At 36.3% G+C, this 18,792-nt stretch overlaps 1 protein-coding gene across 1 annotated transcript in view; it reads left to right on the top strand.

The window, feature by feature from the left end:
* Positions 1-4,395: 4,395 nt before the first annotated feature.
* LOC149794128 (peroxidasin-like) overlaps positions 4,396-18,792 on the top strand; it is a 53,738-nt gene continuing 39,341 nt past the window's right edge. Inside the window, exons 1-4 of the mRNA XM_089968119.1 lie at positions 4,396-4,647; positions 10,481-10,615; positions 13,484-13,535; positions 14,986-15,012. Of these exons, the coding sequence (XP_089824245.1) occupies positions 4,432-4,647; positions 10,481-10,615; positions 13,484-13,535; positions 14,986-15,012 (430 nt within the window). The 5' untranslated portion in view covers positions 4,396-4,431. The remainder of the gene's footprint in view (positions 4,648-10,480; positions 10,616-13,483; positions 13,536-14,985; positions 15,013-18,792) is intronic.

Genomic DNA, 18,792 nt, shown 5'->3' with positions numbered 1-18,792 from the left:
CAAAGAACATGCCAGGTACTTTAATTGCCAAGTCTATGCCAAGACAGTCAGAGAGAAGACTCAGATTTGACCTCTTTGATGACATTGATTCATTGATTAATTCCAAATAATATATCACATGTATGACTAAATGGCATCATTAGACTTTTTCTCGTCTCCTCTGATCAAAAGGACCAAACAGTCATGGTATCTGTGAATTATTCCATATCTTGAGGTGATTGTGCTGAGTTTTGGATAAATATTTTTTTCATAACTTGTGCAAACAACGTTTCATAATTATTATTATAAATATCATGATATGTCTTAAAGTATCAAAATATAAAAAGCTGTTGTTCTGATATCAAAAAACACATCAGTAGTTGCAAATGTTGTACCAACGCATTCAAACAAGATGTGCCTTATTAAGTTTTCATCAGCCGCATTCAGGTTTCAGTTTTTTTATATTTATTTATTTGTTACATATTTCTTCATTAATCAAGCAAGCGAATTGCTGACATATATAAGAATCTAACAATACTTTGAAGAATACCCATATATCATTTATAACCTTCAATATTTGTATGTTTTTTGCAAGCTATATGCAAACTTTCTCAATCTGTATGTGGTATTTATCAGAACTTTCTCTATTGACTGCAGAACATATTGCATTTCAAGCATTATGAATTTATACTTTTATAGTGAAAATGGATAGCTCAAACATACAAATATTATCTTCCATCTGTTTAGAACTGGATATCTTGAAAACTGTAAGGATGTTTGATTATTTGAGGAAAAAAGCCGTGTAATATATATTGCTTATAATATACACATTTTACAGAGGATACAGTTTCATATCTTAGGGTACAATCGGGTTATGAATGTATTGTAAATTGTTAAAGGTTCAACTCTCGAGGAGTTTGTATTCTAATTAATTCCAAACATGGTACAAATCATCCTTAATGGAAAAGTTGAAGCAAAATTTCCGATGATATCGAGCCATACCTAAAAATCGCATCAGCTGCTTTTCATTGATAGGCACGGGGAATTTAGAGATATTCTTGAAGTTAACTTCTATACGTTTAGTCTATGTACCATGATACGTCCAAGAAATGTAACACAAGTCGGCAGAACTCAATTTTTACTTAAATTAATTGCCAAATTTTCATTACTGAGCCTATCAAAAAATTTCCGATTCGTCTCTAAGAGATCCTTCCAGGTGTCGTTGTAGATGATACCGTCATGGATGTAAGCGTCACAATTATCAAGACCAGACGTAATCGTGTTCATTAAATGCTGACAAATATAATGCGAACCTTTCATCCCAAGCGACATCACTTTATATTGATTTAGCTCATCTGAAATTACAGGTTCCTAAATTTCATTTGCCCTTTCTGTCAGTGATTCGACTAAAGAGAATGAATAGCAAGAAGAGGATGACTTTGATTAATACATTTTGATTCATCCATACGAGCACCAAAGGTGACCTTATCAAAAGCCTGACCAATAAATATTCAGTAAAGAAGTCATTTAATGATCAACATCATTCTTAAGAATATTCTTCGAACTAACTCTAGTATCGATTTTCTGGTTCAAACATGGCTTGTCAGTTACAAGTGAGTTAACCACAACCTTATCTCCAGCTAAGTCATAGCCTAGTAATAAATTAATAACCTTGATGGATAAAGACGACACTGTTCCGATTGTCACGTGACCTGAGGCTAAGTGTGATGACAGATTTACACAATGGATGAATATTAACAAAGCCGCACTCTACTCACTGAATAACAACACCTTCATCAGAAGAAGAGTTCTTATAAAATGCAACGTACCTGATAATAAAAGACTCTGAGAAGCTCATGTGTCCCTTAAAATTTTAATGTGGATAGGCTTGGCAGAATTATTAATAAGTAATACAGAACCTTTCAATATGATTTTTTCATTATTCTCCATATCAGGCTGCTAGTTTCTTTGTCCCAACGAATGTATTGCTTTCAATACATTACCGTGACCTTTACCTATTTAAAATAAAAACATTTGGAAGAGCTCTATCTTGAGTATGTTGCTTATCTTTCAATTAGATGCAATCAGAAATAATGTACCCTTTCTTCTTGCAAGAGGTGCATGTAGGAAGAGAAAAGGATTACTGATCAGTCTTATCAATAACTTGTTTCAATGCTTAATACCAATGTCCTAAACTCAAAGTAAGATAAAAGTATTGACTTCGTTGATAATGATCCTAATATTTAATATTTTCTCATCAAGCTATGAGAAATATGATATGAGCTATGTATTTAGTTGTTTACATATTCAATGACCCAAGTCACGTACGCAGAAAATTTGCAAGGGCAAATACAAAATACAAATGTATATAACACAGTAATCATGAAGAAAACGCAATAAATGGTTGTTGTTGATGATGATGATGTAGGGTTGAACGCTATTTTACAAAACAAGATAGGCTTTATATGGCGGACAGTATAACTGGTGGAGGAAGAACCCGAAAAAACCCCGGACAGAACCACTGACCCACAAGAAGCTACTGGCAAGCTTTCTTATGTACCCACGTTAGCTGAACCTGAGACTCAAACACACGCAGACAGAGGTGAGATGGCAGTAATCCGTAACAGTGAGCGCTTTAGATCACTCGGCCACTCGGGGCCCCCAATAAATAATACAAATTAAACATACATACATACATACATACATACATACATACATACATACATACATACATACATACATACATACATACATGATTAGGTGTTTGGATGACTCGTACACGTACCGACGAAATATAATCCTATTTATGTTTTCGTGGTAAGACATTATTGTGTCACGAAATTAATCTAATACTTAAATACAGTCTCTGCCATCAAAAATACATGTCCATCAAAATGTAGATACTAGTCTATGCTATCAAAAATACATGTCCATCAAAATGTAGATACTAGTCTATGCCATCAAAAATACATGTCCATCAAAATGTAGATACTAGTCTATGCCATATTGTAAACTGATGTGTGTTGAGTAAGCGTCTCGTTTTATACTTTATAGGAAAAATAAAAATCTATGTTGGGGTTTGCACCGAGATAACTAAATCCCAGTTAAGTGGGGAGACTAATAATGTAACCCCGCGACATGGACTTCCTTGACTTGGTGCAAACACTTACAGACTTTTCTTCACCAAGTGTATTTTTTTTTCAAAGTAAATAGGAAACCTAGCATTTTTCTAGCACATGCGGATTGGGGTTCTCTGACAAAGTTTGAAGAAACCAGTTTGACCTAACAAATTTCACCTCTGTCTGCGTGGGTTCGAGTCTCGGATTCGGCCAATGTGGGTATCTGAGAAAGCTTGCCAGTAGCTTCTCGAGGGTCGGTGGTTCCGTGGGTTTCCCGGGTTCTTCCCCCACCATTAATACTGGCCGCCATGTATAGCCTATCGTGTGCTGAAAATTGGCGTTAAACCCACAACAAAAACAACAACAACATAACAAATTTCTAATTTCTGGTTGTTTTGTTGCCTGCTTAGCGGTAGTTTTTGAGAGAGTTTGGATTTTTGTAGCCAGTGAGGTGTATAGACTGTGTGTCTGGAGCTGGAACAAATAGCCTGACTCTCTCTCTCTCTCTCTCTCTCTCAAGTGTTTTGTAAGTGTTAACAAAGATTGAGATCATAAGTTGCTTTATGAATCAATTTCATTTTGTTAACTTCTTTTTTATATTGTATGTATATTATATATTGATATGTTGTATGTGTGTGTGAGTGTGTGTGTTCACTAATGCCTTTCAAATTTACAAATTGAAATGGAAATGCAATAGCTGGTACCACTGGGTATATAGTTAAATCCAGTTGAGACGGAATTGCAATAACTTGTACCACTGGGTATGTCCAGCTTGAGTTAGAGTTGTACTTTCCCGCCTGGACTATAAACGCTTCAACTCCTCAATGAAAATTTCAAACCCAACTTATTAATACAGCTCTCATTACGTCGTGTTCGCAAAATATTCCTAAACTTGATGCTTGAAAAATTGTCAGTATTGACAAAACGACAGATTTTAAAGAGTTTACGAAGTTTAGATTATAGGTCCTAATTGTATGCGTACGGTCTTTGTTCTACTACTACTACTACTACTACTAATAATAATAATAATAATAATAATATACTCTACGATGACAATATTTCCACCCCATTAACCAAAACATGTAAGGTATCTTATATTTTAATACAGGGACCATCATGAAAATTGCCGTTTGTCTTTGACAAAGTTGTTGTCATGTAGCAATGCGACATTTTAAGTGACATGGTATTGCTACCAGCTCTTCGTGACTGATAATATTCAATCTAAATTTGTGAATGAAGCAGCTGTAAGATTATTATCTATCATGCCAATCTACCAATCCTGTATTGTACTAAAATTCACAATATTACAACACAACATCTGGTGACAGCGATAATGCCAAACAAACAGAACGTGTCTGAGGAAACGTCTGCGTCCGGTGGGGATTGCTGCAAGATTGTGTTTATAGTGACATCTGCGTTGTCTTTTGCAACTGTTTTCGGTTTTGTGAACTATGTACAGTTTTATGAAATTCAGTCTCTACAACAGAGAGTGCATAAACTAGAGGTTGCTCTAACTGGTATAACGTCAGACATTTCTATAATTGCAAAGGTAAGTCAGTAAATATACTAGCGTTGATTTTGCGGCACCAAGTCATCTTATTAAAGCTACATGTATTTAGTGTTTTCTGGTAGAAGGCATATTGACCGTGTCACATGTTCCTGAGTGGTTTTTTTTTTTTTTTTTTTTTTGTTCTAATCTCAAAAATACAGGAGTGGTCAGGGTCGTAGAGGGGAATCACGGGACCTAGAGTAAGAAACAACGCGGCTTCTATTAGTTCTTGTTGAAAAAAAAAAATTCTTGTATAAAATTAAAAAGTGTTGTTCGCCCCTTTCCCCCTTACGGGCCGGGGCCCGGTGGATATATCCCCAGTCCACCACCCGACCCCCCCTTCTCAGCCCTGGGAGTAGTTTAAATAAATAGTTTATATGTTATTCCACTGGTATAGACGAATGAGAAAACGTGATTTATCTACCTTTAGGTCAGCACTCTTTTGCATTGGCCTGCAAGTATTGATTTTGACATATAGGGTGCGAGTTGATCTGTTTGGCTATTAAAATGCCAACACAATCAATATATTGTTGTATTTATTCCAATCACAGTAATAAGTGGATAGAAGGGCAAAAAGTGACTTTTCACAGATTCACATCGGTCCCGGAAATACGACAAATTTGGAAGAAATAGTGCATAATAGTGAGACAAGCAAATTACTACCTGGTGTGGCATTTTGTACCTATGAGAGGAAGGTGATGCCGTTATAGCAGATAAGGGCATTTTTTATATCAGACCTAACCACACCAAAAGGTATAGATCTCATCATTCCACCGTTTACAGTTAAAAAGAAGCTATCCAAACATGCTAATCTACGGACACACTTTCAAAGAGCGCGAGAAGATAAAATTTTTAGACTGATCCAGGTTATGAAGCCAACATCCTTGGTCAGTCAGTCGTAAAAAATCTGGAAAATTTGTGGAAGACTTACACACATCATTAGTCATCAAATGTTATAAAATGTACAGTATTCCAGTTGTGTCATTATTATGATCATAAAGATAATTTGCCAATATTTCTGTCTCAGGAATATATCGAGGTTAGAAATATAAATGTGCATTCACATACTAGAAGCCACTAACCTTTTGGAAAAACAAGTTCCGTAACATTTTTTTTTTATTGAAATGATTACCTTTTCTTACGCATGCGACAGATTAATCTAGCTGTTTTGCTAACCTTTTCGTATATCAGTCTAGTCATCTCAGACCAATCGTCTCAGTCATGGTTTCGACACGCCACGGATTACTTCATCAAGGGACGCAACCGTTTTTGTCTTATGCTTGGCCTGATGGAGTTATTTTCCGATCAAACAAACGCTAACACTTTGGGACATTTAACAAAATAATTTTTGGGAGGAGAGAAAAAATAACTAACAAAAAGAAGATTAGAAAGAAAACGATAAAGATAAGACAAAAAGAAAATGGACTACAAGCTTGGAAACATCTTGACTTTTAACGGTAGGAGAGCAAAAATCGTAAATGTTTACCACCCACTGGGTACCTATTCCATGTATACAGTACGTTTTTTGGACTATGGAAGTTTCACAAATTATACTAGACATGAACTAGTAATTTCATAAAATTCACCAAAGCATGAGTCAGGGAATCTTTCCTTTCTTTATGATGACTGGGAAACAAATGAAATAAATGTGTCTCTGAAACCGAACCAACTTTCGTCGGAGAAAATAAAAAAAATCAGGAGTGGAAATAAAAAACACTGAAACGGTCAAAGAAAGCAGATTTACAGAAGTGGACGATCAGCCTGTCACAAATTTTGTTTTAGAGCATGAAAATGTGAACACCAAACGCAAGACATTGGGACACATAAAACTACTAGAAGAATATCTTGAGAAAAACAATGAGATGCGCCCTATACATGAAGTGCCGGCACCTGCCCTGAGCAGCATTCTCTCAATATATTTATCTCAAAATATTCTGTAATGAACAAGAATTGTATTCATCGCTTTAATAGGTAAATTACCGTATAAATTAAAGAACGTGACTGATAAAGCAATTTAGGCCCTCCCCAACACGGATGACAAATGATAAAAAAACAGAGAGAGAGAGAGAGAGAGAGAGATTTTACCCTAGGTACATGGCTTTTTATAATTAATTATTATTTATTATAGGTATGATGGGAAGTTTTGAACGATATCTGAGACGAAACAGATACAGTTGTAGCTTGGTTTATGGTCCTGAATTTTGAGCAAGAGATGCCGTAAAAAGTAAACAGAAAGATTTGAAGAAGAAAGGAAAATGAAACAAACCCAAAACTGCTGATGCCGTAACTGATGATGACATTAAAAAAAAATGTATGCGTACTCGCTTTTGGGCCCCAGCACACCGTCAAGTTTACTGAACACTTTATGGTTTAATAATACTAGGCATACTGGGGTATGGGGAGGGGGAGAAGAAAACAGAAACGTAAAGTGGGGAGACATATCATTAAAGCAAGATTGCGAACTTAAACTAGAATATTTAGATTTTAACAAGAGACAGTCGAAAACGAGGACAGGGGAAGACATAAAAAAAAAAAAGAGAAATTAAAAACCAAGGATGTACGCTAACCATCTATTTCCAGATAGATGTCCGGTAACTATCTACAAATGTTTTATGAACAAACGTCCAAGTGATTTTTGTAACCCTGATCATCCATTTTACCTTGCCCCTGTAACTTACGTGCATGCACCTGGGGCAAATGAGTAATGGTTTTTACGTGCACCAGTTGGTGCCCGAAAGCTTAACTAGCTAATGAAAAAATGGCCTTGAAAGTAAACTTGCCCGATTTGGCTTCTAAACGCATTACAAACTCTAGTGTGAGAAAATATGTTTGTCAGAAACTAATAGAAAACAATGTTCCAGACACTCAGGCTATACACATCATTGACCACAAAAGATCTAAACTCACTCAACAACTACAGAAAACTTAGTAATAACCAGAAATGTGTTATGTCATGCATCTTTTCTTCTAATTTTGTTAAACATCCCCATTACGCCCCAGTTGAATAAACATGTGCATGCAATCTTTGATGACAAATAATGCACTTACCAGCCAGAGGGAATCATTTATCAATCCACACGTTATTCCACAAACAAATTTCCCTGAAAACAGTTCTTCCAATACTAGTAGGAACACTTGCCATATTTCCAAGACAGAAAATATAAGTTTTCCAAGATATCGTGAACTTGAAACTTCTTCACATGGTTATCAGCTAGGGCCTGTATTTGGAGGGTTTTTCATACAGGGTGGTAATTTTGCAATCAGTATTAATTACAACACAAGTATGTCACAAACATATAGTGACTCGGATCTCTAATTACCCGTGAATAACCCAAACACGGACACTCATGCTACATGTAACTTTTCGTTATAACAATAGAGGTGTGGCACAGTATCGTTTCATTCTTTATAATATAATTTTCTAAATTGGAACTGATGAAAATGAAACATTTTCTTGCAATAAATATTAATTATTTTTGTTAATTTCATATAACATCTATATATTAAATGTGATAATGCCTCAATACTATACAACGTTTAATGTAGTTATTTGGGGGGGGGGGGGCTCACGCATAGAAAGGGTGTACTTCGGATTACACGGTCACGCCACATTCCTCATTAACGTATTTGTATTAATGCACCGCATGTAAACATTTGCGCGTGAACTACATTGCACCAGTCAGAAGTTCATTTTTACTTTAAAGGAAATTATTGGGCGATAAAAAGAATCTACGACGGGGTTTGCACCGAGAGAAGGAAATCCCAGTCGCGGGGTTACATTATATGTCTCCCCTCGAGGCTTGCATCGAAGATAACTAATATCATAATTCCAACACAGGCATGTGAACACATGCACTTATACGTATCTACCATCACAAGCAATGACTGCTTTTGTCAATTGCTCGTTCTATGTACTTACAAGAACATTAAATTATGCAGTGGTGCGCTCTAGCAGACAGGGTAGGTAACCGCGATTTCACATTTACACACACCTTTCTTTTGCTTGGCAAGATATGTAATTTTACTCGATTATGAATTTACGATTTACTTACCTCTGTTTTGATTATACACAAATCAGGTAGTATTAGTTATGAAGTGATCGCAGGTTTGGTTGGGTAAGTATAGTAGTGCTAGTAGAGGAAACAGCACAACCTTTGATATCACTGCGGCCATTCTCTTCCAAAACTCTCTTTGATGGACGTCCATCTCGCGACCCAACAATACATTTTGACGTCACCACTTTTAAAACTTTACTATTATATAGCAAGAAAGAAACACACACCACAACGTCTTCCTATTTACATACCACTGAAAACTTTGACACAGCAAACCGATAATAATTTGAAGATTTGCGCCAAAATTAGTACAGTGAAAGGTTAGCCTGAATCTGTGTTTATAATTTATATTGGACACTAATTCCTAACACTATAGCACAATGTAGATATTAACAAATAAATTTGCAACAAGAAAGAGAAAACCAAGCCGATATGCATCCTTCTCAGAAAAAAGGGCAGGTAATTTTGGCAGGCCTAAGATCGGAATCTACTTAGATTTAAAACTGATTTTACTAAACGTGATTAACACGTGTGATGATTCAAGAAAATATAGAATGAATGACTGTATCTATTAAACCAATCATATGTGCTCATCCTTATAATGCCAATTAAACACAGTGTCACCATCCACATACGATATTATGATAACCGCAATGTATAAATTTAGAGGTAGTAACATTAAAACAATTAAACGATTGGATATTTATACCAGCTGAGGCATCATTTAAATAAATGCCTGTCTTTAGCTTTATAAAGATAGCCAATTTCTGGGAGGAGTATCACTTTGAATGAAAGATATATTTAAAGTATTGTGGATGACCTGTAGTGAAAAGATTTTCTTCTATTTTTTATTGAACTTTTAATATAGATTTAATAGATTTCCTTGAAAATAAATTTAACATCGACCACTGTTGGTATATGATTGTATGTTACGTGCTTGTCATTATTTATTGAGGGCTCAGCGTATGACGTGTGGGTAAACATTCTGACGTCACAAAACTGCAGCTCCGAATAATACTGCACAGAAAGTCTACCTGATACCTGATGCCGTTAGACAGAAACACATAATCTATCTACCCTCCAGAACGCCGTTACACAGAAACCTATAGTCTTTCTATCCTCCAGAATACCGTTACACAGAAAATCATACTATGTCTCCCTCCCCCAACGCCGTTACACAGAAACTCTTACTGTCTCCATTCCCATCTGCGTTACACAAAAACTAATACTTAGTCTACCCTCCCTCAACTCTGTTACTCAGAAACTCATACTCTCTAACCTCCCCAACGCTGTTACACAGAAATTCATACTGTCTCCGTCCTCCAACGCAGTTACACAAAAAGTCATAGTCTGTCTACCCTCCCTCAACGCAGTTACACAGAAAGTCATACTCTGTCTACCTTCCCTCAACGTAGCTACACAGAACATCATACTTTGTCTACCCTCCCTCACCTCAGTTACACAGAAAGTCATACTCTGTCTACCCTCCCACAACGCAGCTACACAGAAAGTCATACTCTGTCTACCCTCCCACAACGCACCTACACAGAAAGTCATACTCTAATATGTATCCAATATTTTTGAGATCACAATTAAAGTATACCTACCCCTATATATCTCTATTCTCCTGGTGTTCTAAGTTATAGGTCGCTGTTGAAAATGGGATACACACAGTGGATAGCAAATCAAAATGAGATCTGATTCAATATTTTGCAGTAATATCATTGTGCTTGCCTCGTTTTGATGGCACAAACCTAATATACGTTCTTTATTTTCAGTTATCAGACTCCCCTGACTTCATAAATAGTCTTAGAAAATGGGAGCAAAGGACACCAGATTCAGGATCTAGGAAGAAAAGACAGGTGGCTGCTGGCAGTCTAACCCAATTTGTGACTGATTTAGTCAACCAGGAGGTGAGAGCAATCATTTCATGTTATGTAAATTTTGAAAGTAATACAAGCTTTACAATTTTGTTCATATGACTGCTTAAGTGAAGTGGAACCAAAACTTTATTCGAAATCAAAGATAAAAAAGTGAGTAAAAGTGTATACCTTTTATCAGGAAAACAATACAAGTATTACACTGACTACTCTTCATAATGTACCAAAATAAGAATATAAGTAATTTTTGTGTCACCACCATTAGCAAATGACGAGATATAGTAATTGGTCTAATACAGTGATGTTACATGCTAGCAGAGTAAGCAGTATAGATGGGGCGTTGTGGTATCTTGCTGTTGTTGTTGTTAAAATTGCAAAATGTGCATCTTTGGATCCTATCGTAATTAATTGGATGTTTCTGTATGCAATATTTCTTAAAATATGTGTGGTATAATACTAGACATAAGAAAGAAACAAATTTATAAATGCAATGATCGGGGCATTGTTATTGATGTTTCAAATCTATTCACACGTCCATCACAAACACGATTACCTCTATTCAAGCTCTGTACCAAAACATTACTATATTACAACATCTGTACACTGATTTTTTACTCTGAACATTAAGTACTGGGGGGGGACAGACTGAGAGTATCATATTTGTATATTAGATCATTTAAAATGGAATAAGAACAAGAATATGGGGAAAGTGGATCGAAAGGTCTGCAATTTGTCTCTTTTTCAGAAGAATTTCCTTCAGAAACACCTAGGGGACTAATTCTAAAAAGTGAGAGAGGCACTTTGTCATATTGACAAATAAAGTAACCATTACGAAGTTCGGTTTGCAATAACTGTGTAGATATTTCGGGTTGTGTACAAAATAAATGGAAGGTATACCTCTTGAACCAGTTGGAAAAAAGTAGCAAATAACGAATGAATTCTCAGTCCGAGTAATTTTTAGCTCATAGCGTAATTCATCATCAATGACAGGTCCCTTCGTGGTGATTTTGATATGTCTGTTTGAAGAGTCAGAATGATTTTGAAGTATTGCACTGTATTTGTGAATGATTGGTGCAACGAGTGGCAGGGTGGTGTAATGCGCTCGCTTTTATCCATCACTGCCATCTCACTTCTCTCTGCTTGGGTGTCAGTCTCGGGCTCGGCCATTGTGCTTATGTAAGAAATATTGCCAGTAGCTTCTAGTGGGTCGGTAGTTCTTATCAGAGTCTCCGCTACCAGTTCTACTGGCCGCCATGTATGGCGTATCATGTGCTAAAAAAAGTGGCCTTAAACACACACCAAATTTGTGACTGATCCGCTTTAATGTAAGCATACATGTTAATTTCTACAGCCAGCCAGTTGACAATCTTTAATGATGTTGAAGTTGTTTCAGAGTACTCTTGACTCTGGGTAGAACTAAAATGTCAAAGTGAACTTTCCGAGTGAATGGAACCATGATTGTGTTCTCATCCTAAGGTGTAGGTCCAATTAAGACAGGTGACGAGTAATGTTACAGAGTGAGAAGGATTTGTCCGATAATTTGCAAAGATACGACATAACAAACTGTTGTTACTCACAGACAAATCAGCTTTAATGATGGTATAGTAATGGACCGCTGTTTGCGCTGAGAATATCTTGCGATACTATTTTCTGTACACTCTGTTATGTATACCTTGATGCCATATAAGTATAATCACGTTCAAAGCCGTTGTGTTCTTTGTGAATGAGCATTATTTGTTACGTTCTTGAATATGCCCAAAGCGTGAAAGAACTGGGTCACGTTCAGCCAGTTATTTAACGCCATCGAAACAATTTCTGTCTTGGCAGCCGTAATAATGCACTCCGCCAGAGGCAAATCACCAAACATATCAGGTTGATGTGTATTCCTACAACTACTTTTGCGGTTATACCACGAACTGACGGAAAATGGCAGAACGATGTTCTGTTGATGTATTGGCTGGATCCGAATGTAAGCCAGTATAATATCGTATCAAAAGAACTGCTAAGTGACATCTTTGCCTTCGTGAATTTCTTGAGGTAAATTAGAGTATAATGTTTCTACAAATGGTAGGAATTAGGCAAAATTGCCACATGTGGTTTTCAGAAACTGACCGGATCTGAGTGGAGAGTCAGTTGGCATCTCACTTACAGTGCTATGACTTACCAAAGTAGGACACGTCATGGAAATATTTTACCAAAACTAGACTGGCTCTTGTTCGACGAACGGGGTTGAAGGCACCATCTCGGCAATATGCCTCTTTTGCTGTTCCACCAGTGCCCAAACACTTTCCGAAAGATTATTAACTGTCGACTGCAATGCAGTGACAGTGTGTCTGAAGTACGAGATAGCAGAAGTCACCGAATCTTCCTGTTGCGCCTAGGCTGCAACCGAGTTACCAGAGTCATGCCCACTCCTATAAATCAGCCTGGCAAAATTTGGTGCGCTTATTGATGATACAAAGTTAGGAACCATTGAAATGAATGAATGTCGAGTCTGCAACATACACAATATCTTTTCAGTTAAAAACAGTAAGAACAAACGACAGAAACCATTGAAGTTAAATGAACACAAGTATATGCGCTTTTACTGACAGATCTAGAGTCCAAATACTGATGCATAATTCCCCCAGAGCCAAACAATTTCCTCCGCCCCAAAAGCTGTTGGTGGCTGATCACAGTTTGATGACTGACAAACTCTAGAAGTTAATGATGAAATGTGATCACCGACTTATGAATAAGATACAAAACGAGGTTTTACTTCTGTCTCTTTCGTTTTGCTAATTTTATATAAATAAGATATGTTGAGGTCTCGACGAAACCCATTTGTGTATTGCCTGCATGTAAGTTTTATTCTTGTTCAAGAGAACTTTAATCCTAATTTTTCTACTCACATCTTGACAGGTTCGAGTCCTTGAGACTTATTGTGGAAATTCTTCAAAGATATGTTTGCCAGGTATGAATATCTATATCTGTACACAACATTGTGTGTGTCACTGAGCAAATACAAATGATTAAACGATTTATTGATTCAGTGTTGCTTTCTTGACGAGACAGTGTTGCTTTCTTGACGAGACAGTGTTGCTTTCTCGACGAGTCAGTGTTGCTTTCTTGACGAGACAGTGTTGCTTTCTTGACGAGTCAGTGCTGCTTTCTTGACGAGACAGTGTTGCTTTCTTGACGAGACAGTGTTGCTTTCTTGACGAGTCAGTGTTGCTTTCTTGACGAGGCAGTGTTGCTTTCTTGACAAGACAGTGTTGCTTTATTGACGAGTCAGTGCTGCTTTATTGACGAGACAGTGTTGCTTTCTCGACGAGTCAGTGTTGCTTTCTTGACGAGTCAGTGTTGCTTTCTTGACGAGTCAGTGCTGCTTTCTTGACGAGACAGTGTTGCTTTCTTGACGAGACAGTGTTGCTTTCTTGACGAGTCAGTGTTGCTTTCTTGACGAGTCAGTGCTGCTTTCTTGACGAGACAGTGTTGCTTTCTTGACGAGACAGTGTTGCTTTCTTGACGAGTCAGTGTTGCTTTCTTGACGAGGCAGTGTTGCTTTCTTGACAAGACAGTGTTGCTTTATTGACGAGTCAGTGCTGCTTTATTGACGAGACAGTGTTGCTTTCTCGACGAGTCAGTGTTGCTTTCTTGACGAGTCAGTGTTGCTTTCTTGACGAGTCAGTGCTGCTTTCTTGACGAGACAGTGTTGCTTTCTTGACGAGACAGTGTTGCTTTCTTGACGAGACAGTGTTGCTTTCTTGACGAGTCAGTGTTGCTTTCTTGACGAGGCAGTGTTGCTTTCTTGACGAGACAGTGTTGCTTTCTTGACGAGACAGTGTTGCTTTCTTGACGAGTCAGTGTTGCTTTCTTGACGAGACAGTGTTGCTTTCTTGACGAGTCAGTGTTGCTTTCTTGACGAGGCAGTGTTGCTTTCTTGACGAGACAGTGTTGCTTTCTTGACGAGACAGTGTTGCTTTCTTGACGAGACAATGTTGCTTTCTTGTGTTTCATTACATAACAAACATGTGTATCCAAAAGTTATAAACATAGCTCTAAACGTTTCCACGAGCTGATACACATAATCTCAAAATATTGTGTACAATCCAATTTCAACATACCTATTTTATTACATTTTCATATCTTAAATCCTTATTTCTGTTAACTGATATAATATTTTTATCAGATGTCTTCCAGTACAATCTTTTAATGACCAAAGTGAAAAAATTCGCTGTCTACTCAAATTGTCATGTTTTCACATTTTTCAAAGGCCTGTGCATCTTTTTGAGTGTTACCTAGTAGATAATATTAAATAAGAAAAAACGCATCACGTCAGAAATTTACCAAACGATTCAATGCATACGATGGACAGATTTACACTAATCTACCAAAATATTCTCAATCATTTTTTATTATAGGTCCACCTGGTCCGAAAGGAGATCCAGGTAAAGAAATTTATATTTCACAAACAATGATTTAGGATATCATTCATTCCAAAGAATGTAATATTGGTGTTTAGGATATCATTCATTCCAAAGAATGTGATATTGGTGTTTAGGATATCATTCATTCCAAAGAATGTGATATTGGTGTTTAGGATTTCATTCATTCCAAAAAAATTGATATTTGGTGTTTAGGATATCATTCATTCCAAAGAATGTGATATTGGTGTTTAGGATTTCATTCATTCCAAAAAAATTGATATTTGGTGTTTAGGATATCATTCATTCCAAAGAATGTGATATTGATATTTAGGATACAATTCATTCCATAGAATGTGATATTGACTCCACAAACTAGGAATAACAATGACTGACGTATTATATTGTATTTTCAGTCTTTCAATTTTGTTCCATGACGATTTTATGCTGCAACAGTTTCTGAATTATATCTGATTTAATTCCACCACATATTATATTTAATTCTTTAGTCCTAATTTATTAAATCTGTTAATGTGTTGCTACGAGTCTATTCTGTTAAAATAAGTAACAGAAAAGAGTAAAGACAACAAGCTTTGTAAAATTTAGAAAATAATGTATTTCCCTAGAATACAAAGTGAAAAATTAGCAAAAAGAATTAAATCCAACAATTAATCCAAGAATTAAAGACACAAGTCCTAGTAATAAAATGTCCTGAATAAACTCAGTTCAAGTCCCGAAGAGATTTCAAAACTGAATGCAATGACGTGTATGTTATAGCTTGCTATGTAAAGATGTATTAGTAGTCTCTTTGTTGAATCACCTAAATATTATTCCAGGTTTGAATTCAGTATAAATTCCAATGAATGTCTTTGTCCAACCATTTTTAAAGATACTTTTGTACTTCCAAAGAAAATAATCACTTGAGTTCAGTAATTTGAAAAACAAAATTCAGCCCAAGCTGGACACAAGATAACACAACTTAAAGTGCTAGATGTTACAGCACAACTGGTAAAACCCTCACATTCACAAGATAATATTGTTCTCTGCTTGACCTCAGGTCACATTAGCATTTTCTGAAAACAAGCATTACCTAATGGAAAATAACTTTCTAGAATGATCTAATGAACCTTGTTTATTTACAACACAATAACCTATGAAATTCAGGTGGGAATATCCAAAACCCTGATCCTAATCAACATATTTACTACTTCTTGTTTACCTAAATAAAGATTTGGTAAATAAGCTCTTACATATAGTGAATAATGAAGTATTTTAGTTGTTTACATAAATAAAATAATAAAAAAATAAAAAGTCAATCAGGTCAAGTAGAAATCAATCCGATTTGGACAAGGTCAAGTCCGGCAAACAATGTTACATTACAACATGTAATGCCAAAAAATAAATTAACTCACAAACAATGAAATCAAATAAACTTAACACTTCCCGTCATAAAGAAATAAAGATTTATACAATAAAGCTTTCCTTTTGCTATAAGTAAATATGCATGTGGTAAAACAAATAAGATGAAATCTGATGAACGACACAGAGTATACACGAAACAATATATTCATATACACGTGAAAGTGCCTCTGCTATTAAATTGTCTTTTCCCTTGATGTGCCTGATGTCAATATCGCATTCCTGTAACAACAAACTCAACCATAATAATCTCTGATTTTTGTTTTTCATCTTGCCGACAAATGTAAATGGGTTGTTATCACTAAACACAATAATCGGAGAAGGAGCTGAACTAATGTAACTTCAAAGTGTTGTAATTCCAATATCAAAGCCAAACATTCCTTCTCGACTGTGGAATAATTTCTCTGGTGCTTATTTAATTTCTTAGAAAAAAAACACACTGGATGATCAACATCATTTTTATCTTCTTGAATCAATACTACTCCAACCCCAACATCACTCTTATCAACAAACAGTTTAAATGATGTACTGAAATTTGGAGCTGTAAGAACTGGTGCACTCTTATTTATGACCTTTAACTTATCAAAAGCCTCCTGATAGTTTTCAGACCAGTGAAACTTAGTTTTCTTGCTCAATAATTTTGTCAGGGCAGGGGTTTAGCAATTATGGAAAAATTGGAACAAAATTTCCGATAGTATCCAGCCATACTCAAAAACCGCATCAGCTGCTTTTACTGATAGCCACATGGAGTTCAGAGATAACCTTGACCTTACCATCTTTAGGTTTAACTGTCCATGTCCCACGATATGTCCTAGAAATGTTACACAAGCACGGCAAAACTCACTTTTAGATAAATTAATTTTCAAACTTGCATCAGATAGTCTGTCAAAGATTTTCCTAATTGTCGCTAAATGTTCTTTTAAGGTGTCGATGTAAATGATGACATCATCAATATAAGCATCATAATTATCTAGACCAGAGGTAATCATGTTCATTAAACATTGAAAAGTACTTGGTAAAACTTTCATCCCAAACAGCATCACTTTATATTGTTAATGTCCATCTGGAGTCACGAATGCTGAAATTTCCTTAGCCCATTCCGTCAGTGGAATTTGCCAAAATCCTTTCAAAACGTCAAATTTGGTGACATACTTTGCTTTTCCAATTTTATCAATGCAGTCATCAATTCTTGATAAGGGAAATGAGTCTGTTTTAGTCACACTGTTCACCTTTCTCTAATCAGTGCACATGCGGAAAGTATTATCTGGTTTCGGAACAAGTATATATGCTGAACTCCAGCCACTTTTACTCGGCTCTATGAACTCATTCTCCAGTACAAAAATACTGAATTTCTATTTTTCAAGCATTCCTGTTTGAGAGCGTTCATCCTGTACGGGTGTTGTTTCACATGTGTGGAATTTACAATTTCAACGTCATGGTAGATATTGATTGTTCTTGTAGGATCATCTGGAAATAAGTGCTCATATTCAAGTAAAAATTGTTTAAATTCATTCTTTTCTTGTTGTTGCAAATGTGAAAATCTCTGGTCCAGATTATTCATAATTTCTGAACTCCGAAGATTTGTTACTCCAAAATCAATAGAGTCCTATTGCATTCCTTCGTTAAACTCAATTTTGGACTTAATTTGTGCGATAATTTGCTATTACTATGTCACCAGAGCAAGCGACCGGAAACAAAGGAGCGACGAATGCCGCGCCAAATCCCCATCACAGCAACATCATCTTGCGACCTCTTCTTGTGTTTGTCTGCATCCCCGTCTTTTCCCGTTGAAGGCCGTCACCATGTACACAAGCAGCAGCAGTTTTTGATTCATTTGTTTGAAATTAATGCCCAGTTTCCTATTTCTATCGGTCTCTTCCTATCCTATTGCCAAACATCTGGTGGTCACATTCGATTCAAATATTTGTTGTGAAATTTCCTATCTTGTGGTAGTTCTTTAATTTCGTGTACTGTACGTACGTAATTTTTCGAAAAGTCCGTCACATCGTGTAGGCTTAAGTTGCCTCTCGTATTTTGAGATTTTAATTTGGGTGTCAAATATCGAGAGTTTGAAATAGAACCATTCAGAATCATTTCAGGGCCAGCGAGTTGTTGGCTTTCGTGGGCCAGAATGAAAGCCCTATGTGCTAAATTTGTGTGTGTGTGTTTGTTTGTTTTGTTTGGCGGAGGAGGGGGAGTGTGTGTGTGTGTGTGTGTGTGTGTGTGTGTGTGTGTGTGCTATCTATGTGCAAGCTATAGATATCCCGATTCATGTTTATATTATTATGTAAGCTATATTAATATACACTCTGACACATCCGTACACGCACACTCTCTTGCATACATATGTGAATTGCGCTGGGGATGGAGGGGAGGATGTTGTAC

This window comes from Sinohyriopsis cumingii, chromosome 8 (genome assembly GCF_028554795.1).
Source record: "Sinohyriopsis cumingii isolate HCF-2022 chromosome 8, ASM2855479v2, whole genome shotgun sequence".
Lineage (NCBI taxonomy): Eukaryota > Metazoa > Mollusca > Bivalvia > Unionida > Unionidae > Sinohyriopsis > Sinohyriopsis cumingii.
This window is presented reverse-complemented; position numbering and strand designations above follow the sequence as displayed.